At 54.5% G+C, this 21,986-nt stretch overlaps 1 protein-coding gene across 7 annotated transcripts in view; it reads left to right on the forward strand.

Moving 5' to 3' along the window:
• SNED1 (sushi, nidogen and EGF like domains 1) overlaps positions 1–21,986 on the forward strand; it is an 80,125-nt gene that overhangs the window by 26,797 nt on the left and 31,342 nt on the right. For all 7 annotated transcript variants that reach the window (XR_010660828.1, XR_010660829.1, XM_065917200.1 and 4 more), the window contains exons 2-16: positions 330–617; positions 9,359–9,499; positions 10,098–10,260; positions 12,850–12,975; positions 13,221–13,334; positions 14,520–14,633; positions 14,747–14,860; positions 18,265–18,390; positions 18,555–18,659; positions 18,755–18,868; positions 19,351–19,467; positions 20,876–20,992; positions 21,199–21,315; positions 21,432–21,545; positions 21,747–21,920. Coding sequence is in view for 5 of the 7 variants with exons in the window: in XM_065917200.1 (XP_065773272.1) it covers positions 330–617; positions 9,359–9,499; positions 10,098–10,260; positions 12,850–12,975; positions 13,221–13,334; positions 14,520–14,633; positions 14,747–14,860; positions 18,265–18,390; positions 18,555–18,659; positions 18,755–18,868; positions 19,351–19,467; positions 20,876–20,992; positions 21,199–21,315; positions 21,432–21,545; positions 21,747–21,920 (2,044 nt within the window). In the remaining 2 variants the exon portion in view is untranslated. The remainder of the gene's footprint in view (positions 1–329; positions 618–9,358; positions 9,500–10,097; positions 10,261–12,849; positions 12,976–13,220; positions 13,335–14,519; positions 14,634–14,746; positions 14,861–18,264; positions 18,391–18,554; positions 18,660–18,754; positions 18,869–19,350; positions 19,468–20,875; positions 20,993–21,198; positions 21,316–21,431; positions 21,546–21,746; positions 21,921–21,986) is intronic.

Here is a 21,986-nt window from a genome sequence, read left to right on the forward strand (position 1 = left end):
CTGCCCTTCTGAAGCCCCTGTCGGGAGTGGGACTAAAGAGCTAGGGCCACTGGGCAGGTCTGAGCCCCCCACCCTCCCAAAGCCAGGGCACACACTGGAGGCTCCCCACCCCACGCTGACAGCCCCAGGCGGGGCACCATCAACCGCAAACAGGTCAGAGCCTGCGCCCCAGGAGGGGATGGAACAGGCCCGGGGACCCCAGGTCAGGAACCAGGAACTGTCGGGCCATCCTGGAAATGCCCGCCCAAGGCTGGCTCAGCCTCAGGGGCACCCAATGGCTGAGGCTCGGAGGCCCCAACTGGCCCCCCTCTCACTTTCTGCCCCAACAGGTGAACAACAATGGGATCATCTCCTTCCTGAAGGAGGTTTCTCAGTTCACCCCAGTGGCCTTCCCCATCGCCAAGGACCGCTGCGTGGTAGCAGCCTTCTGGGCGGACGTGGACAACCGCCGAGCAGGGGACGTGTACTATCGGGAGGCCACGGATGCGGCCACACTGCACAGAGCTACGGAGGACATCAGGCGCTACTTTCCCGAGCTCCCGGGCTTCTCAGCCACCTGGGTGTTCATAGCCACCTGGTACCGCGTGACCTTCTTCGGAGGCAGCGCGTCTTCCCCCGTGAGTGTTCCGTCCTGGGGCGGGGAGGACATCCCTCTGGGGCCCAGGGTCTCCCTCCAGGCCCCTGCCTTGCTGGGCTGGACCGGATGTCATCCCCATGCCATGCCCAGAGGGGACAGTGGGGCTCAGGGACAGAAGCCACCTGCCCAGGTCACAGGGCCAAGCTGGAGGACAGCAGAGCCAGGACCTTCCTGGCCCCCTGGAAACCACCCACATCCAGGAAAAGGCCAAGTTCCCCGACACAGCAGCTCACATACTCAGGCTGGGGATGGTCTGTTGGGGGTTTTAACAGGACTATGATGGTGAATCAGGAAATGTGGGCTCTTTCTGTAAACATTACTACAAAAGAAATTTCACAAGAGTGAACTTCTGTTTACAAAGGGCCTCTTAACATTTCTATACTTCCTTTGTTTTCTCTCATCACTAGTTTGTAGGAAAAATGTCTTTTTAACAAAAAGTAAAGGAAAGAACCCACAGCCCCCAGCAGGGCGGAACCATTCTGTGTGTGCTGCCGTGTACAGACCCACAAGGTAGCGAGTAAACGGAGCCACCTAGACTGTGCTGCTTTGTGACTGCTTCCTTCAGGCACTCTGCATTCTGTGCTCCTCCACGCGTTTGGCTAGAGTTTCACCTCCGCAGAGTCATTTTACCCATTACCTCTCCGCCTGGGACGAAGGAGGCGCCCAGGGTCCCTGCTGAGCGGACATTCTCTTTGCAAACCCAGTTCTGTCTGTTCCGAGACTCTGGGCTTGGGATGGAAGTTAGTCTGGGAGCTGGGAAACAGGAAGCCCTCCTCCCCAGGGGCAGCTGCAGGAGCAGGTGGGTCCACAGAAAGTGGCAGTCCGGCTTCAGGCATGGCCTCATCCTCCTCAGAGGCCTGGGCCTCCCAGCCTACAGAGCCCCTCCACTGCTCTCACCAGCCGGGGTCCTGCCCCCCAGACCTCCCCCCACGCCGGCCAGCAGCCGTCTGTCTCCTCCCTGACTTCCGAGGCCTAGCGCTAAGTCTGCCTTCCTGAAGGCAAGCACTCGGTCTCCATGTCACCTTTCACCGTGGGGCTCCCCGCGTGCACGCCCCCCAGCGTGGCGGCGCCTGCCCTGGGGTGGCCCCCAGTGGGTCGTGAAGTCAGATCCTGCACCCGTCGCCCACAGAAATCTAATCTCCCCTAAAAACGTGCCCAGTCACGCTCAAGAAAGCCACAGCCGAGTGAAGTGCCGCAGCCCTGCCTGCACCCAGCCACACACACTACTATTCCCTGCCTGCCAACCATACAGGGATGTCTAGCTTTACACATCGCTGATTTCTAGCAATGGTGAATCATCGGCTACTTGCATTCTATTGTGATGTTTCTGTTCATACCCTAATACCCTAGCCAGTTTTTCTGTAATGTTTTTGTTCTTTTTCTTATTGATTCAAGGAAGTTCTAGTTGAATGAAAGACACCACTAGTGCTTCTGCCATGTGTATTATAAAAACATTTTTCACTTCACTGTTTGTCATTTGGTTTGGCTTCATGACACTTTTTGGAGTCAAATGTATAAATCTCCTTTTTGGTTTTTGCAGTTAACCACCGTCAGGCTTAGAAGTCCTTTTCTGAGATGCTCTACGTATTTGCCTATATTTTCTCCCAGGGTGCTGATGGTTTTGTTGCAGGAAGGGGGACCCCTTCCAGGGCCCGAAACTGGGCTCTTGTCTAACACTCGGAAATGAATTGTCCGAGGAGACACATGTTGACAAAGCAAGAGATTTTATTGGGAAAGGGCACCTGGGTGGAGAGCAGGAGGGTAAGGGAACCCAGGAGAACTGCTCTGCCGTGTGGCTCGCAGTCTTGGGTTTTATGGTGATGGGATTCGTTTCCGGGTAGTCTTTGGCCAATCATTTTAGTTCAGAGTCTTTCCTGGTGGCGCACGCATCGCTCAGCCAAGGTGGATGCTAGCAAGAGGGATTCTGGGAAGTGGACGGACAGGTAGTGTCTCCTTTCAATCTTTCCTGAACTCTTCCGGCTGGTGGTGGCTTATTAGTTCCGTATTCCTTATCAGGATCTCCTGTCATAAAACAACTCATGCAAATGGTTACTATGGTGCCTGGCCAGGGTGGGCGGTTTCAGTCAGTGTGCTTCCCCTAACAACTCCCCCCTGAGAGACTTCACACTCAAGATGCTTCTTGGGAATTGGGGCGAAGGTCTCTTTCTTCTGTAACTTCTTCCTGCTGTGCCTGGGCGTAGGCCTGCCTAGTAGAGTAGAAGTCTCTCTCTACCTGATCTAAGTTGGGGTGTTTTATATCTGAAACCAGCTTTCACTCTTGTAATAACAGTGACTGAGTTTGAAACTGTCAGCGCCTCTCAGAGGTAAAATAGACAGGGGCCAAACAGGAGACCTAACAGGATGGTCATCACTGGTCCCCAGAAACAGGAGGCACCGCTGGGATGATTGGCGGGTGGTCAAGCAACAGAGCTGTGTTCTAAGAATCTTATGTTTAGTCTGAAGTTACCATCTTTCACCTGGGTGGGGGCTCTAGTTCTGTAGAAGAACTCAAAAGACATTGTTATGCATATATTTTTTTTGAGTCGGAACCAGGACCCGTCTCAAGGCTGTACCACCGTTTGATTGTTTCCCCTCTGTTTCTGTATTTTTTTTTCTTCTCTGATTGGTAATTGTTTGAATCTACCCTTTGGAACTCAGGGAAGGTCAAGGAGGCTGAATAAAGCCTATATTTTACAGTTCAGTAGATCTGTACTCCAGAGTCGCCACCCCGCGGAGTCCTGTTTAGTTTTATTTAGGGAACAGGGCAACTATGACTGTGATAACTTTTTGTCAAAATGGGGCACAGGACCGCCTCAGCTTGGAGAAGAGACACTGAATTGGAAGTATTCCTGAGTTCCAAGTCCTAGATTTGAGCCTTGTATGATTAAAATCTCAATCCCTTGGTCTGCCATTTTGTTGTAACATACCCAGTTAGTAGTAGCTGGAGAAGGGATAACTGGAGTTTTAATAGACAAAGTAAATTTCTTTCTTTTAGGAGAATAGGCCTGAAATCCAGTCTGGACCTGGCACTTCAGGGAGACTTGTAGCCAGGTGGCCAGTTGCCTAGTTTTATAAAAAGTAAGGTAGAAGTTACTAGCTTCCAGCAGACACTTTTGAGAATGGTAGCATCTAAGCCTGACACGACTCAGAAAACTCCAGTGTTTAGCAATACAATGTCTAATCTGAAATTACACCCATAGTAACACCTGGTTATTTTTCAGGATGTCTGAACCATAGCTGAGTACTCTATTTTGACTTTTAATTGTAAATTTTTTCTTTAATAGCCAAAGCAGATGGCACCATTAATGATGTCAGTGTTTCTCTAGGTATGAGAAGATGCAAGAATTGGGACTCATAAAATCTCTTGAAAAGATCTAACTATCTGAAGGCCTGTTCTGCCAGTTTTTCCCAGAGCACGGAGCGCCTCATTCCTGATCTTCACCCTGAAATCCTTTCAGGGCCGTTGAAAGTCAGCAGTTGCAGTGGCCATGATATAATCACTGTAGATGTAGATGGCAAGTGTCAATCTTCAGTTGGCAAAGTCCCTTTTTGCTCACAAACTTGACAATGACTTTGAGGGGGGCATTTTATGACCATTTTATCCCATGGTGCTGAGAATGTCCATTCTCAGGTTTGGCAAAGATTTTGTCGACCGGCTTCTCAATGTGCTGTTACTGGATTAGGCCATAAAACAGTATCTAAAATTCTCTGGACCACCTGTCTTACTAGCCTCTTGGTCCAGGAAAACATTCCCTCTTGTTGCTTTTTCTCATATCTAGAGTTACACTGTCATCGTCGTCGATTTCCTAAGGAACTATATATTATTCTATCAGAGGCCTCAGTCACACATTTGGCACTGTAAGAAATAGCAATTCTGTAAAACAGGTGAAATACAAAGAACATAGCCAGCAGTACTAGTAAAGTCACAAGTAAGACTTACGAGCTTCTATTAGATGTAGCCCAGTATATCCCAGGTCGTCTGACTTAGTCTACTCTGTACGAATCTTTATCTTTCAGGGAAATTATACATTGGCACCACCATCTATAAGGCACACAGCCCAGTTTTCTAGTGTTACTAGACTGGTTATCTTTAGTATGATTTAATTGTTTTTAACACAGAGACTTTAAACCTAAATTACCATAGCTTAGTGTTATCTACATAAATCTATCTCATAATTGTGGGAGACTTTTTTCTTTTGCTGAAACTTCTTGTGTTGCTCTGATTGAGCTTGAGGAATAGAAAAAGGCTCAAATTTATGGCCAGAGTCAGAGTAGGCATTATTAATTGGCCCAGTGAAGGGATCCCGTCTGGTAGTATCATAGTAACCTGAATATGACTATAATTTTTTCAAGTAAATTTCCTCAGGGCCAATCAGTTAGAGTCTTGTAGTAGAGAAATTTACCAAGGTAACCCAGAGCTAGACACAGATAATTGGCCACAAACCCAACAATTGGATTGATTTTTAAAACTAGCATAGTATCAGGCCTGTGATAGAAAAGCATTTGATTTATATGCAAAAGTCTAAGAAGTCAAGAAAACATTATAAATGATCATATGAATCAGGTCCAGCATCTTGGACAAGCTGTCTACCTCTGATGTTGTCTTCTCATCCTGGTGTACTGTAGTTTCTCTTGTTTGAGCATCATTTTAAGGTGAGATCAGGTCAGCTGTCTTCTCTATAGACCAATCCAGTGTAGGGGCCTTTGGAAGTGGGAATTAATCTAAGAGTTAATTTTCTTCAGTTTCATTGTGCAAGAGTTAGTTAAGAGTACCTGATAAAAAGTCTTTCTATCCAGGTTGGAGACAGTCCCTTAAATTATGTCTTTTTCCAGTCCTGGTTGCAGGTCATGAGGCATCCAATCTTCATCCAAAGATAGATTATTGAAAGGTAAGCTTTAGAAACAAACTTAGGGTGTTCTTTAAGAATTTAATTAAATTTTGCATTAATATCACATAACAGCAAAGAACTATCTAAGAAATGAGTCTTACTACATGCAGACCTCCATGAACAAACTGGGATTTAACATTTTTTGAAATATTTTTTTTTTCCAAAGTTACCCTCATTTTTATCAAATATAACCAAATTAAGGCTATTTTGTTTGCAAAATAGGTCTGTTCTCACTAATTTTGGTCTGATGATTTATATAACCATAATTGATTATAGACTTTTAATTTTGCTGAAACACCTATAGAATCTCAGACTGAACTTTTAATATAAAACAGGGTTGGGAAACTCACACCAAAGGCTTATCACAGATTTTGAATAACAAATTTAGGTGAACTCTTCTCTTTTTAAGGTCTCAAAAATTCCTTGAGATTTTTGTACCTGTTAGTGAGATAACCTTTTTAGCTCATTTGATAAACTTACTGGAAACTTAAGACTTTCAAATTTCTGGAGGAGTCAGATAGAGAGAAAATATAATTGTTTTGTTTATAACATAATTTTACCAAATTATTTTCATAATTAGTTTGAGAGGAATGTTTTCCTTACTCCCAGAAAACACAAGATTTAAACCTGTAATTTTTCAGATAGAAACCATAAAAATTATAAGCATATTCGCTGGTTCATTTAGTTCTTTGTTAACTTTTGTGAAGACATCAGGTTTCTCATTAGAACACCAAGACATATCAAAATGTTAAGAACTCCATATAATTTTTAGGATATCTGTATTAGTAATTTTACCATACATTATAACATGAGCAGATTTTTTTGCTCATTTGATAATCTTTTTCATGTAATTTAACCAACCAAATAAACACAGTTTAATATCTCTCTTTGGGATGTTTCAGGGGCCCTCTGAAGCACCCCAAAGTTAGCTAGAGGTCAAAGGAACTTTAAAAGAATTTGATTTAGGAATTTTTATCGAAAAGATCAATTAAAAACGTTTAGAACATTTGGTCAGATTTAGTCAATGTTGATGGCTGTATCATTTAACTTGTTGATATGTCACAATGGGCGTAAATACCAAGGCTCAAGGTCTAGTGAAAGTCAGCTCTGCCATCTTGGACCTAATTGGCTCTAAGCAGTTTTCTTACACCCATGTCATTCCTAACAAAATCCACTTATCTAACTAATTGTAATCCAATTTTAGAAAATCCTGATTATGCATAACTCTTTTTAGTATTTTTTTCATACTTTTTTACTGAAATCACTCTTCCTGCTTTCCTTTAGCAACCAAGAGTTAACTTTTATATTAGCATTTTATAGATTGATGAGCATAAATACCAGTGATAATTTCTAAAACCCTTGCTTTCTTAAAACATTTTAGGATGGCATCAAACATTATTCATTTATGGCCCCAAATCTCTTTAGTTTTTCTGTAAAAGAAGTCAGTGTTTAGTAGTAAATGTTTCAAAATCTTATTTCATTTGGAAATGACCTAATTATTTAATAGACTTCTAATACTTAGTTTAGCACAACCCTTAGAAATTTAAGTTACGCCAATCTGGGGAGACTACTGTAGACAGATATTCTTAAAGAATACAAACTCATAGCTCATTTACATTTTTTAGAAGTTTCTTCACTCGAGGTAATTTCCTTGTTGACAAACTTGTAACAGATATAATATTTAACTTATATTAAACCTAGGTTTAATCTTCTTCTTGATATTAATTACTCTAAGACATGTCTATATTAGATAGGTCAACAAACAAACATTAATATCAGATATTTAATACTGAATATTTCCCAGTTCACCTGAACCTGGAATTTATTGTTTAATTTAGAATTATTTGATTTGTAAGCGCTTACCTTTTTTTTTTTAAGCCAATTAAATAGAGCTCATTTACAAATTAACCTAAAAAATATTACCCAGAGACAAAAACATACCAAGACATATTTAGACAGACACACTGCAAGATCTAGCTTCATTTTCTAAGTTTGGTCATGAATTAGATATTACAATATAAAATTTAAATAACATTTTAAAAGGCTTTTTCTTTTTTCTCTCAGTCTCAGGAGTTAGAGATGGTCTAGATAAGTGTTCCTGAGAGCCCTGGTCTCAAGGCACAGGGAAAGAAAATCAAGTTTTAACAAAATGGCGGCAGGTCTAAATGGTGGCTAGACAAAGCAAAACGGCCGTCACAAATCACGACACAGAACAGAGTTAAAACGCACACATATAAACCTGGCAGTCCTCATCAGACACTCCCTTAAATACAAGAATGCAGTCTCTCAGAAAACCTTCTATGGAGACACAGAACTTGAGATGTCTTTAAAGATTTCAAAAGGAGGAAAGGAAGCCAGGTTGAAAGGAGGAGGAGGAGGAGGCGGGAAAGGGGGGCAAAAGGGGTGGCCTTACAGACGTCTCCTGCCACCTGCAGACACCCAGGCGTTACGGGACTTTTCCCTGGGCTTCCAGAGAAGGGAGGACTGGAACTCGGCCCTACCAGAAACAAGACCAGAATTCGAGTTCTCTGCCAAGAGGAGGTGATCAGTCTCCAATCCACAGCTCAGGCTGAGGCCCTTCGACCAGATTCCTGCGTCCAGGACCGGGGGACTAGAAAAACGGGAAGGATAGGAAGGGCTAAGGAGAGGAAAGAGAGAGGGAAGGGGAGGGAGGTCAATAAAATCTCTTGTTCCTTACCGGTCGGGGCACTCTGGCCAGTTCTCCACGTCAGGAGGAGACCAGGGACAAAAGAGTCCCAGTCGCGGCCGCTGGGTCTGGTCCATTGGCAGGCAAGCTGGCCCCTGAGTACCCCGAGTGGTCAGGATGTCAATCTCAGCGAAGAAGATGTCCCTTCGTGGTCGCCATTTGTTGCAGGAAGGGGGACCCCTTCCAGGGCCCGAAACTGGGCTCTTGTCTAACACTCGGAAATGAATTGTCCGAGGAGACACATGTTGACAAAGCAAGAGATTTTATTGGGAAAGGGCACCTGGGTGGAGAGCAGGAGGGTAAGGGAACCCAGGAGAACTGCTCTGCCGCGTGGCTCGCAGTCTTGGGTTTTATGGTGATGGGATTCGTTTCCGGGTAGTCTTTGGCCAATCATTTTAGTTCAGAGTCTTTCCTGGTGGCGCACGCATCGCTCAGCCAAGGTGGATGCTAGCAAGAGGGATTCTGGGAAGTGGACGGACAGGTAGTGTCTCCTTTCAATCTTTCCTGAACTCTTCCGGCTGGTGGTGGCTTATTAGTTCCGTATTCCTTATCAGGATCTCCTGTCATAAAACAACTCATGCAAATGGTTACTATGGTGCCTGGCCAGGGTGGGCGGTTTCAGTCAGTGTGCTTCCCCTAACAGTTTCATTGAAAACCTTACTTGATTTGGGATTTATTTTCCTAAATAAGTGACGTAAAGCTCTGATTTAATTGTTTCTCAGTGTTTCCTATTTGTCCCACGATCCTTTCTTAAACAGTTTCACCCTTTGCCCAATCTGAAATAGAAGCTCTTATCTATGTTTTCATGGAGGAGGATTCCATGAAAATCAAAAAAATTAATGATTAAAACCGCTTTTCCTCGTTTCCCCTTTTTCTTTTTACCTGTTTGCCCACTCCACACGCGCTGGTTTGTGGCTGTGGTCAAGCAGGCACGACACCTCAGTGCCCCCAGGCCCGCAGGCACAGGGTCTGCTCCCGGGGCTGTGGGCCCCCACCCCCCTCGTGGGCTTACGCCCTCCCCAGGCATCAGACCTGGGGGGCAGACCAGGGGGCCGCCACCCTGCGGGGAGGCCATGGGTGGGGGTGGGCCTGGGGTCAGGCCGCGCTGAGGCCCCTCTTTGGCAGGTCAACACGTTCCAGACGGTGCTCATCACGGACGGCAAGCTCTCCTTCACCATCTTCAACTACGAGGCCATCACCTGGACCACGGGCACACACGCCAGCAGCGGGGGCGACGCCAGCGGCCTGGGGGGCATAGCGGCCCAGGTAGGGGCCCCGATCCCGCCGCCAGGGCTGTCATGAGCTGGAGAGGCAGGTAATGGCCCTCCCCGCACACACAGCCAGGGCAGAGCCTCTCACGGCCGGAACCGAGGAAACGTTCCGGACGCACACGGCCAGCCTGACAGCGCTAGCTGCCGCCGGGACAGAGCTCTGTGTGCCCGGCTGCGCCCGGGTGGCCTGGCCGCGGCCCTGCTCTGAGGGTCAGTGCCCAGAGAAGATCCCAGGCGTGGAGGGCGGTCAAGTGAGCCGCCCAGGGTCTGGGAGCGCTCCGCGCCCCCTGCCAGCACTCTACTTTCTTCTAAGATCACACTGGCCCCTGGCCCCAGGCGAGGCCCAGAAGCCCAGGAGTGAGCAGGAAGGGCGGTGGGGGGGAGGGGGGCTGCCGGGACCAGGACCCCACAAGGTCAGCGCAGGAGGAGCCACGGGTTAGGGCGGGACCGGCTGAGATACAGGGGGGCGCGGACACGCCTGACCCTTTAGTGCTCCCAGCTCGAGGCCACCGCGCGGGAGGTGGGCCTTGGGAGCTTTGGGGAGACCTGCAGACCCAGCCCGCCCCCGCCCCCCTCTCCAAACCCGCCCCCAGGCCGGCTTCAACGCGGGAGACGGGCGGCGCTACTTCAGCATCCCCGGCTCGCGCACGGCGGACATGGCGGAGGTGGAGACCACCACCAACGTGGGCGTGCCCGGGCGCTGGGCGTTCAGAATCGATGATGCCCAGGTGCGCGTGGGGGGCTGCGGCCATACAAGTAAGAGGATGGAGCGAGCGCCCGGGTGGCGGGCGGGCGGGGCGGGGCGGGGCCTGGGGAGGCTGGTGGGGAGAGGTGGGGCGCCCCGGGCGCCGCCCTGGGGACGCGTGACTCTGGCCACCTGGGTTCCCTGCGCCCGGGCTCACCTCGGGAGAGCCTCAGTCACCCCGGGAGACTTCCTGCCTCTGCTATGGGGTGGGGGAGATTTGCTGGAGACCTCGGTTGGCGGTGTAAACGGGAGGCGTGGCGGTAAAGTGCCCCCAGGGCGTCCTGAGCGCCCCTGCGTGGACGCCTGTGTCCTCGGGAACTCTGGGACAGCCCTCTTCCACCCATTTCCCAGCCTTGCTTCTTGGTGGGACTTGGTGCTGGGCGGGTTGGGCGGGGCCCCTGACGGAACTCAGAGCAGACGGGAGCAGGGTCCACCCCAAGGTCGAGCACATGGCCAGTGGAAACAGCGGGACTGACCGCAGAAGGGTGTGTTCCTGCCACACTCACCCCCCAACCGTGTGACCCTGAGTTGCAGACCCTCCTGCAACCCTACTTATAAACGGCAGAGGCGGGGCGGGGCGGGGCTCAATGACTGGTGCAGCCCCTCCAGCATCCGTGGAGGACTGCTGATCACTGCCCCCGCCAAGTCTGGGGCCGGTGAGCCAGATGCTGAGACCCCCGCCCCGCCCCGCCAAGACCACCTCCCACTCCCATGACGACCACGGCCACAGAGAGGGGCTGCTCTCCTGAACGCTGTCCCAAGTACGAACCCAGCATAGAGCAGCCCCCAGACCCGCCTGGGGGCAGGCGCGCACACCCAGGGGCGGGGCTGGGGCTGGGGGCAGGCGCGCACACCCGGGGGCGAGGCTGGGGCGGGGGGCAGGCGCGCACACCCGGGGTGGGGGTGGTCCTGGGGGGACAGGCGCGCACACCCGGGGGGGGTCCTGGGGGGGCAGGCGCGCACACCTGGGGGGGGCTGGGGGCGGGGGGGCAGGCGCGCACACCCGGGGGCGGGGCTGGGGCTGGGGGCAGGCGCGCACACCCGCGGGGGTCTGGGGACAGGGGGCAGGCGCGCACACCCGGGGGGGGGGGTGGTCCTGGGGGGGCAGGCGCGCACACCCGGGGGGGGGGTGGTCCTGGGGGGGGCAGGCGCGCACATCCGGGGGGCGTCCTGGGGGGGCAGGCGCGCACACCTGGGGGGGCTGGGGGCGGGGGGCAGGCGTGCACACCCGCGGGGGTCTGGGGGCGGGGGGCAGGCGCACACACCTGGGGGTGGCTGGGAGCGGGGGGCAGGCGCGCACACCCGCGGGGGTCTGGGGGCGGGGGGCAGGCGCACACTACACCGAGAACTGGACACAGCCCTGGTGACAGAGCCCGAGCCACCGGCTCAGCAGGGCACGGAGTAAGAGCCAGCGTGGGGGCCACTGGTTTCGCCCCCTGCCCTGGGGGTGAAAAGCCCTCTTGCACCCCAGAAGGACAGCACGACCCTCTCCCCCACCCCCGTCCACCTGGCTCAGGACAGTGGGGTTCAGGGCGTGGGGAAGTCACCCAGTCACCATCCTGTGGGCGAGCAGCAGAGAGATCTGGCACCTGCCAGAGGCCAGGGCTTGGGCTGTGGTTGAGGAGTGAAGTGTGGGTGCAGGTGGGTGAGCAGGAGTGGGCGGGTGCATGCTGCCCTGCAGAGGCTGCAGGCTCTGACCCTGAGGAATGGGGTCTTCAGAAGAGGGTCCGTTCAGTCCCCTGGGGACCGTTACCATGTGAAGATCCTTCCCCCCATCCCAGGCCTCTGTGGGCAGCAGATGGGGGGCACTGCTGGGCCCCCAAAACTCGCAGGCGCAGAGGCCCCAGGAGTGCAGTGCCGTGAGGGTGGAGTGCAGGGGACCAGTCCCCTGGGGACCCCAGCACACCTCAGGCCCAGAAGATGAAGCCTGTATGCGTCAGTTGGGGTGGCCAGGAAGGGAGGGTGGTTCACCCCTGGGAGGCGGGGCACCCACCCCTGAGACGAGGGGCACCCACACCCCGCAGAAGGGCTGGCCCAGAAACGGCTCAGGCAGCCAAGCCCCACATGGCCAGAGTGCCCGGATGGCTGGAGAATGGTCAGCGGGCAGGTGTGGGCCTCGGAGACCCCCACAGCATCGGCGGCTCTCGGGAGCGGAGGGCCCTTCCACGAACGACCCCCACCCCCCCACCTCTGGACGCCAGCCAGCTTTCCCTGGGCCCTCCTAGAAATGGGAGAGCGGAAACCCCGGGACACTCTTTTTCCTGCCCATGTGTGCCTGGTTGTTTTGTTTTGTTTTTGGCCAAGCTATGCAGCTTGCAGGATCTTAGTTCTCTGACCAGGGACTGAACCCGCACCCCCAGCAGTGAAAGCACAGAGTCCTAACAACTGGACCGCCAGGGAAGTCCCCGAGTGTGCTTAGTAATGGTGCGTTTCCGTGCCTTGCCCCTGCAGCGCGTAGGGCCCCACAAGCTGCTCTGCCGGCTGCCCGTCCCCTAAGCCAGGGAAACCATGGGTGCTCGCTGGGCGGCTGCGGGCGGCACAGCACCTCCCCCAGGGGGGCTCCGGGCCGGGCTGACGCTCTGCCCTCCGTGTGTCCGCAGCCTCCGTGTGCCAGGCCTTGCGTCCCTGTCTCAACGGCGGCAAGTGCATCGACGACTGCGTCACGGGCAACCCCTCCTATACCTGCTCCTGCCTCTCGGGTTTCACGGGGAGGACGTGCCACCTGGGTGAGCTTCCCCCCCCCCCTTCCCCGCCCCTTGGAGGAACCAGCCCCGGGAGGAAGCCCCCCCACATTGCCCCAGAGGTTCCGTAATCTGCAGCCCAGGGTCTCCGTCCCCGCGTCCTGGGCGGCGTGCACGGACACCGTTGGGGAGCCAGACACAGCAGCTCCAGGGCCGTGAGCCCGCCCAGCCCTGGCGGGCCGGCCCTCCCAGGCGTCCCTCCACTGAGGCTTCAGCCGCCCGTTTTCCAGACGTGAATGAGTGCGCTTCCCGCCCGTGTCAGAACGGTGGGACCTGCACACACAGCGTCAACAGCTTCAGCTGCCAGTGCCCAGCCGGGTTCAGGGGACCCACCTGTGAGACAGGTAAGAGCAGCCCGCCAGCCCCACGAGCCAGGGGCCACAGGTGCCCGGGACGGTCCTGCCCAACCGGGGTGGGGGCGGCAGGTCGACACACTGCAGGGGGCCTTGCCCCAAATGGGGGTGGCTGGAAAAGCAGTGGCGGGGTGGGGTGGGGGGTGCAGGAGTCCAGAGGAGAGGCCCCGCCCCGGGGTGTGGCAGGAGAACTGAGCACACACTCAGACCCGCGAGGCCTTGAACAGGGCAGGGCCTGCTCGCAGACCCTCTCACTCTAGGACCTGTGCCCCCAGGGGCTCCTGGCAGGAGTGGAGGCTGGTTCTCCCCACCCTGGGACTCTCACAGCCCAGCCATGGGTTGAGGTCTTTCTCAAGACCCTCTTGTTGCTCCCAAACTGCAGCCCACACTGCGGTTTGGTGAGCGATGGTGGAAGCTGCTAGGGGAGCCCAACAGATGGAGCCCTTAAGATCAGAGCCTGGTGGCCCCTGACCCCCATCAGCTCAGCCAGAGACACTCCCCCCAGACACTCACGAACGTAAATTGTCATTTAGAAACGCAACACTGTTAAATCAAAGGGGAACAGGTAACACCCACACCAGTATCAGCCAGAAAAACATTTCTACTGGAGACTTGGGGCCACAGGGAATGTTTTCAAGTGTCTGACTCTGGTGTGTAGACACGTGTCCAGGCCAGCAGGGCCCTGGGGGCCGTGGGGCAGTGCCAGCAGCCCTGAGCCTTGGCCTCTCCATGGCCACCACAGCAATACCTGCAGCAGCAGCCCCAGCCCCCAACCAGCCTCCCTGGTCTCTGGACCCGCCTCGGCGCCCAGAGTCCATGCCAGCCGGGTCACCGGGCAGCGGCCAGCAGGGGCGTGGGCGCTGGCTGCCTCAAGTCTCCCTGCTCCCACCCATGCCCAGCCCTGCTCTGGTGGGGTCATGGTCCCAGAGACAGGGACCACCCAGGATGCTGGAAGCTGGGTCCCTTCACCCCCGTGCCCCTGCCATCTGCTGGGATAAACCCAGTTCAGACAAGCACTCACTGCTAGTGGCCGGGGACAGCCCTGGACCCCAGGGCCCACTGCTCCCTGAAGACAGCCAGGCCTCCCACGCGCAGCCCGAGGGTCGGGGCTGCGGCTAGGCGGGAGCCCGGGCCGCACAGCCGGGAGCCCCACGGCCTTGCACACTGTGCTGGCAGCGCAGTCTCCATGTGACGACAGCGAGTGTCAGAACGGCGGCTGGTGCCGGGCGGAGGGCAGCGCTGCGGCGTGTGTGTGCCCAGCGGGCTACACAGGGGCGGCCTGCGAGACAGGTGAGCGCGCCTGCGGCCGGCCGGCAGCGGGGAGAGGCGGGGGCAGGGCGGGGCGGGGTGCTGCGGGGGCAGAGGCTGGTGTGGAGCCGAGCCCCCACCTCTGCCACCTGCAGACGTGGACGAGTGCAGCTCCGACCCTTGCCTGAACGGAGGCTCATGTGTCGACCTGGTGGGGAATTTCACCTGCCTGTGTGCGGAACCCTTCGAGGGACCTCGCTGTGAGACAGGTAATGGCCGTGTTGCAGCTCCTGTGGGTGGGCTCTGGTCTGGGCTCTGCTGTCTACGTGCTGGGAGGCCCAGGCAGTCTGCTCCCCTCTCTGAGATGGATGGCCACACTCCCAAGGCCCCGCCCCCTCAGCAGATTCTTGGCTGTTTATTGCCTCTTCTCCCTGCCCCAGAGCCCTCACCGTGCCAGGAAACAAACCCTGGCCTGATCTCTACTACACATGATGAAGTCTGCTCGCTTCTGTTCTACTGCATGTTGTTTTAAATGCTGGTTGCTCCTTGGAAGAAAAGCTATAACAAACCTAGACAGCGTATTGAAAGCACAGGCATACTTTACCAACAAAGATCTGTCTAGTCAAGGCTATGGTTTTTCCAGTAGTCATGTATGGATGTGAGAGTTGGACTATAAAGAAACCTGAGTGCCAAAGAATTGATGCTTTTGACCTGTGGTGTTGGAGAAGACTCTTGAGAGTCCCTTAAACTGCAAGGAGATCCAACCAGTCCATCCTAAAGGAGATCAGTCCTGAATATTCATTGGAAGTACTGATGCTGAAGCTGAAACTCCAATACTTTGACCACCTGATGCAAAGAACTGAGTCATTGGAAAAGACCCTGATGCTGGGAAAGATTGAAAGCAGGAGGAGAAGGGGATGACAGAGGATGAGATGATTGGATAGTATCACCGACGCGATGGACAAGAGTTTGAGTAAACTCCAGGAGTTGGCGATGGACAGGGAAACCTGGCGTGCTGCAGTCCATGGGTTTGCAAAGAGTTGGGCACGACTGAGCAACTGAACTACACTGAATTTAACCATATGTCAGAATAAAATTCTAAACTCTTTAGATGAATATAACAGAATCCAGGACTCCAAAATACCCACCCAAAAGTTACCAGGCATACAAAATGTTGAGAGTGTATGACTTACAGCCAGAAGTAAAATAGATCAAAAGAAACAGTGGCCAGAGATGGCCAGAGAATCAGCAAAAATACAAATGTTTTATCATCCATCATGAACATGCATGTGCCATATGTTCAAGACTGTTGAGGGAAAAGACATAATGAGAAGTAGATGATATAAAAAAAAAAGCTTCTAGAGATAAAAAACATAAATCTGAAAAAAAAAAACAAAAAACAAAAAAGACACTGGATGGTGTTAATAGCAGGTTAGACACTGCAGAAGGAAAGGTCAATGATCTTGAAGAGAAAAATGGAAACAACTCGACATGCAGCCCAGAGAGGAGAAGGTGGAAGGACAGCAGTGAGGCAGGGCCTGTGTGCGGACACCATGCGGTCCAGCAGGTGTGGCCCTGGAGCCCCTGAAGGAGGGATGGGCTGAAGGGGTGCAGAAAACATGTGTGAAAAAGCAACAGCCAAACATTTTCTAAGTCTGATGAAAATGAAAACCCAAAATTCAAGAAAAACATGAAGAAAACCATACAAAGCCCAACATAAATCAAATTGCTGAAAACCACTACATGAACTGAGAAGTTCCAGATGCACAAGCTGGATTTAGAAAAGGCAGAGGAACCACAGATCAAACTGCCAATATGTATTAGATCACAGAAAAAGCAAGAGAATTCCATGAAAACATCTACTTCTGCTTCATTGACAACACTAAAGCCTTTGACTGTGTGGATCACAACAAACTGGAAAATTCTTAAAAAGATGGGAATACCAGACTGCCTTACCTGCCTCCTGAGAAACCTGTATGCAGGTCAAGAAGCAAAAGTTAGAACCAAACATGGAACAACAGACCGGTTTAAAATTGGGAAAGCAGTGCATCAAGGCGGTATATTGTCACCCTGATTATTTAACTTTTATGCAGAGTACATCAGGCAAAATGCTGAGCTGGATGAATCATAGATTGGAATCAAGATTGCCAGGAGAAATATCAATAATCTCAGATATGCAGATGATACCACCCTTATGGCAGAAAGCAAAGAGGAATTAAAGATCTTCTTGATGAAGGTGAAAGAGGAGAGTGAAAAAGCTGGCTTAAAACTCAACATTCAAAAACTAAGATCATGGCATCTGGTCCCATCACTTCATGGCAAATAGATAGGGAAACAATGGAAATAGTGACAGACTATTTTCTTGGGCTCCAAAATCACTGCAGATGGTGACTGCAGCCATAAAATTAAAAGATGCTTGCTCCTTGAAAGAAAAGCTATGACAAACCTAGACAGCATATTAAAAAGAGAGACATTACTTTACTGACAAAGGTCCACACAGTCAAAGCTATCGTTTTTCCAGTAGTCATGTATGGATGTGAGAGTTAGACCTATAAAGAAGGCTGAGTGCCGAAGAATTGATGTTTTCAAACTGTGACATTGGAGAAGACTCTTGAGAGTCCCTTGGACTGAAAGGAGATCAAACTGGTCAATCCTAGGAGGAATCAACCCTGAATATTCACTGGAAGGACTGATGCTGAAGCTCCAATACTTTGGCCACCTGATGTGAACAGCTCACTCATCAGAAAAGATCCTGATGTTGGGAAAGATTGAAGGCAGGAGAAGTGGGTGACAGAGGAGGAGATGGTTGGATGGCATCACCAACTCAAGGAACATGAGTTTGAGAAAGTTCCCGAAAATAGTGAAAACAGGGAAGCCTGGTGTGCTGCAGTCTATGGAGCCACAAAGAGGCAGACATGACTGAGCAACTGAGCAACAGCAACAACAACAAACAGGAAATATTAAAAGTAGCTAGAGAGAAAAGACACAGAGACACAAGGATGACAGCAGACTCATCATCAGAGTCAATGCAGGTCGGGTGACAGTGGGACAGAACCCTTAAAGCCCTGAAAGAAATAAGATATCACACTAGTGCTGTATACCCAGAAACACTGTCTTTCAGAAATTAAGATGAAACAAAGATGCTTTTCAGACGGCCTCTCAGCAGCTCAGAGGACACAAGCACGGAGACCAGCCAGGATACAGGGACAAGGAAGCACTGCTGGCCGACCCAGCCTGACTGATATTCACAGACACCCATGTTCCTTCCAGGGCTTGCAAAGCCTTCACCATGACAGACAACCCCATCGGCCATAAAATGAGGCTCAATAAACTGAAAAGGACTGTGTTCTCTGACCCCAGCAAAATTAAACTAGAAATCAACAACAGAAAGATACCTGGAAAACCCTGAACATTTAACTAACAGAGGTGCTTGATGAGCAACGCTTGGAGACTCTGGCCTCAGCCAGGCCCTTGGTGTACCACAAGCCCCTCTGCACTCCAGCTTCTGCTCCAGAGAGGGAGTTTGGGACTGAGGACTGCGGAAGCCCAGTCTCCAGGCACTTGGCACAAAGAACAGAGGTTAACACACCTCCTCTCTGGTCCAAGGCCCTGTTAACCCACTCCCAGCCCAGGCCCTCTGCCAGGCCTTGGGTGACCACTGGCTTTCTTGCAGGACACCACCCAGTGCCCGACGCCTGCCTCTCAGCCCCTTGCCAGAATGGAGGCACCTGTGTGGATGCAGATCAGGGCTACGTGTGCGAATGCCCTGAAGGCTTCATGGGCCTCGACTGCAGGGAGAGTGCGTGTGGGCCGGGCTGCCAGGGTGGGGGCCCTGCGGGCTGTGCATGTGGACACCCATGGAGAGGAGCTGGGGGTGGGGAGGGGGCTGCACAGCAGGCTTTGTGGGACAGTGGTCGAGAGGGCGCCCCCACACTGAGGCCTCTGCCCCTCCCTCCGTGGCAGGAACCCCCAGCGGCTGTGAGTGCCGCAACGGTGGCAGGTGCCTGGGGGCCAACAGCACCCTCTGCCAGTGCCCGCCAGGCTTCTTCGGGCTCCTCTGCGAATTTGGTGAGTGCCCAGGGTGGGGACAGGGGCTCTGTCCTGCCCTGCCCTGAGAATCCCGGAAACCACGGTGAGCCCCTGGGCCTCCCCCTCGTGTGCAGAGGTCACGGCCACACCCTGCAACATGAACACGCAGTGCCCAGACGGCGGCTACTGCATGGAGTACGGCGGGAGCTACCTGTGTGTCTGCCACACCGACCATAACGTCAGCCACTGTGAGTGGGGCCTGCCTGGAGGCTGGCGGGGGAGAATGTGCTGGGAGGTCGGGGTGCAGCAGGAGGAGGCCTGTGAGGGGACCTGGGGGTGGGCAGCCTGGCCACGCACCCTGCTCCACCCACTGCAGGCCACGTGTGAGCGTCACTAGGTGCCTTCCAGCTCGCCTGCTGGGATGTTAACGCCTGACAAGAGCCCGCGGAGAAGCATGTTTGCACGCGTATGTGTTGGTGCAGATACCGAGTGACTTGGGTAGTGAGTCGTCACGTGTGATGGTGGTGACGTGGTATCAGGTGGTCCTGACACCAGGACTCCTGTGGACCACAGCTCAGTCCCAGCTCACAGAAGAGCAAAGGCAAAATCTAGAAAAATAAAAAATGTGATAGAAGAAATTCTAGGGGGGCCTCCGAGCCCAGTATGAGGACTCAAGACTCTGGCAACGGTTCTGGTCAGGACGCCTGGATGACCGCCCTCTGCCCCACAGCGCTGCCGTCGCCGTGTGACTCCGACCCCTGCTTCAACGGAGGTTCCTGTGATGCGCACGAAGACTCCTACACGTGCGAGTGCCCGCGGGGCTTCCACGGCCGCCACTGTGAGAAAGGTGGGGCACGGCAGCTTAGGGGGGTGGGGGCTCCTGCTCGTCACAGCGCTCTCCTCGTGGCGCTCTCCTCGTGGCACTCTCCTCACAGCGCACTCCCTTCCTGCTCAGTTTTTCCTGTGGATTTTGCAATCACTGATTGACAAAAAAATTCAGTGTTGTTCAGTCGCTCAGTTGTGTCTGACTCTCTGTGACCCCATGGACTGCAGCACGCCAGGCTTCCCTGTCCTTCACCATCTCCCAGAGTTTGTCAGATTCATGTCCACGGAGTCGACTTTATAAATGTAATGCAATTGGAGAATGTCGACATTTTACAACTTAATCACAGAGGTTAGCCGCTTAAGAATGTAAGCGCTCGTCAGCAAATGCACTGTGGGCGTCGCTGTGCTCACCTTCCCCGCCCAGGACTGTCCCTCCAGCAGCTGGAAGCAGCACTCAGGACTCTCTTGAGGGACCCAGCGTCCCCTGGTCGGGGCCCAAGGTGCTGGCTGCCTGGCCTGTATGCCCACGTCTGTCCTCCCGGGCTTGGCCTGGGGCCCGTCCAGCCTTCCTGCTGCCTCATGTGTCCAGAGAGCTGAAACCTGAACCCCTGCCTCTGCCGCTCCCACGGCGGCCTTGAGACTGCGTCCCTGGGGCTCCGACCACAGCACCCATGGCCTCCCCACCCTGCGGGGGAGGGCTTTCCAGAGAGCAGGCTGATTCTGGGCACGGGCCACCAAGGTCATGCATGCCTTGGCCAAGGCGTCCCCAGAGGGGGCGGAGGGACATGGTGGGGGGGGTGGCCAGAACCTGGACAAGCATCCTGTGAGGCCCCACAGGGTGTGGGGGGGCCCTCCTGCCTCACATTCCCCCCAAGAACGTTGAGGGGGCCGAGGGTCTACACTGCTGGCTGAGCTGTGAAGGTGGGACATCCCCAGTACAAGAGGGTGGCGGGCCCCCCAAGGGCCAGGGAAGGCCCCAAGTACAAGAGGGTGGCAGGCCCCCCAAGGGCCAGGGAAGGCCCCCAGTACAAGAGGGTGGCGGGCCCCCCAAAGGCCAGGGAAGGCCCCCAGTGAGGCACGGAAACATGCAGGTCTGAGGGGAATGGAGGGCGGTGGGGGCAGCTCTCCACCGCTTCTCAGCAGAGCCTGGGCAGAGGAGAGAGCAGAGGGCACAGGGCCCCCGGGCCAAGTGGGAACAGCAGGCACAGGGGGGCGGGGCAGCGGGGCGGCGGGCGCAGGGCCCCCGGGCCGAGTGGGGAAGGCAGGCGCCGGGGGGCGGGGTGGCGGGCACAGCGCCCCTGGGCCGAGTGGGGAGCACCTGACTGGCTCGGCCCTGGGCAGCAGCTAACTGGAAGCCCTGGCCTGCGGGCACTCTGAGCCTGGAGGCTGGCCCCAGCCAACCGGCCTGTCTGTCTGTCTGTCCCTGGCAGCCCGGCCGCGCCTGTGCAGCTCCGGGCCCTGCAGGAACGGAGGCACGTGTAAGGAGGCTGGTGGCGAGTACCACTGCGACTGCCCCTACCGCTTCACTGGCAGGCACTGCGAGATCGGTGCGGGCCCAGCGGCACGCCGGCCTGAGGAGGGCGGGGAGGGGCTGGCCTGGGACCCCTGCCCTGCCCCCTGCATCTGCTCATCAGGAGCACCCCACAAGCCCCCTACCGCCCCTGCTGAGGGTGTGGAGGGACGACGGGAGGGACCGGGGGTGGGGGGGTGCACGCGACCCCTGGCCCTGCCTGATGGGTGCCTCTGCTTACAGGGAAGCCAGACTCGTGCGCCTCGGGCCCCTGTCACAACGGCGGCACCTGCTTCCACTACATCGGCAAATACAAGTGTGACTGCCCCCCGGGCTTCTCAGGGCGGCACTGTGAGATAGGTAAGGGGGAGCTCCTCACAGCCCCGCGGTCGGGAGGCAGAGCTGGTGCAAGAGGCAGGACGCCCCTGTGCCTCGAGGAGACAGTGATGGACAATGGGGTCCCCGCGCCCTTGCAGCCCCCTCCCCCTGCTTCCGGAGCCCATGCATGAATGGGGGCACCTGCGAGGACCTGGGCACAGACTTCTCCTGCCACTGCCAAGCAGGGTACACAGGACGCCGGTGCCAGGCAGGTGAGTGGGCCGGGTCGGGGCCAGGGCAGGGCAGGGCCCAGCAGGGGGCTGGGGAGGGAGGGGAAGGAAACCTCTGAGCAGCCCCTGAGGGCCGGTTCTGTCCCCTGGACAGGCTGCATGGGGAGCAAGGGGCTCGGGTCAGAGCAGCGGGAGGCCAGGCAGGGGCCTGCAGTGCAGGACCGGGCCGCCGTGTCCTTGCAGAGGTGGACTGTGGCCCCCCCAGCGAGGTGAAGCACGCCACCCTGCGATTCAACGGCACCCGACTGGGCTCGGTGGCCCTGTACTCGTGTGACCGAGGCTACAGCCCAAGCGCCTCCAGCCACATCCGGGTGTGCCAGCCACAGGGCGTCTGGAGCGAGCCCCCCCAGTGCCACGGTGACCGGGGCCCTCTGCCGGGTGGGGGGAGCCACACCCCGCTCCCCTGGGCTGAGCGGGGGAGCA

The sequence above is a fragment of the Muntiacus reevesi genome, chromosome 1 (genome assembly GCF_963930625.1).
Source record: "Muntiacus reevesi chromosome 1, mMunRee1.1, whole genome shotgun sequence".
Lineage (NCBI taxonomy): Eukaryota > Metazoa > Chordata > Mammalia > Artiodactyla > Cervidae > Muntiacus > Muntiacus reevesi.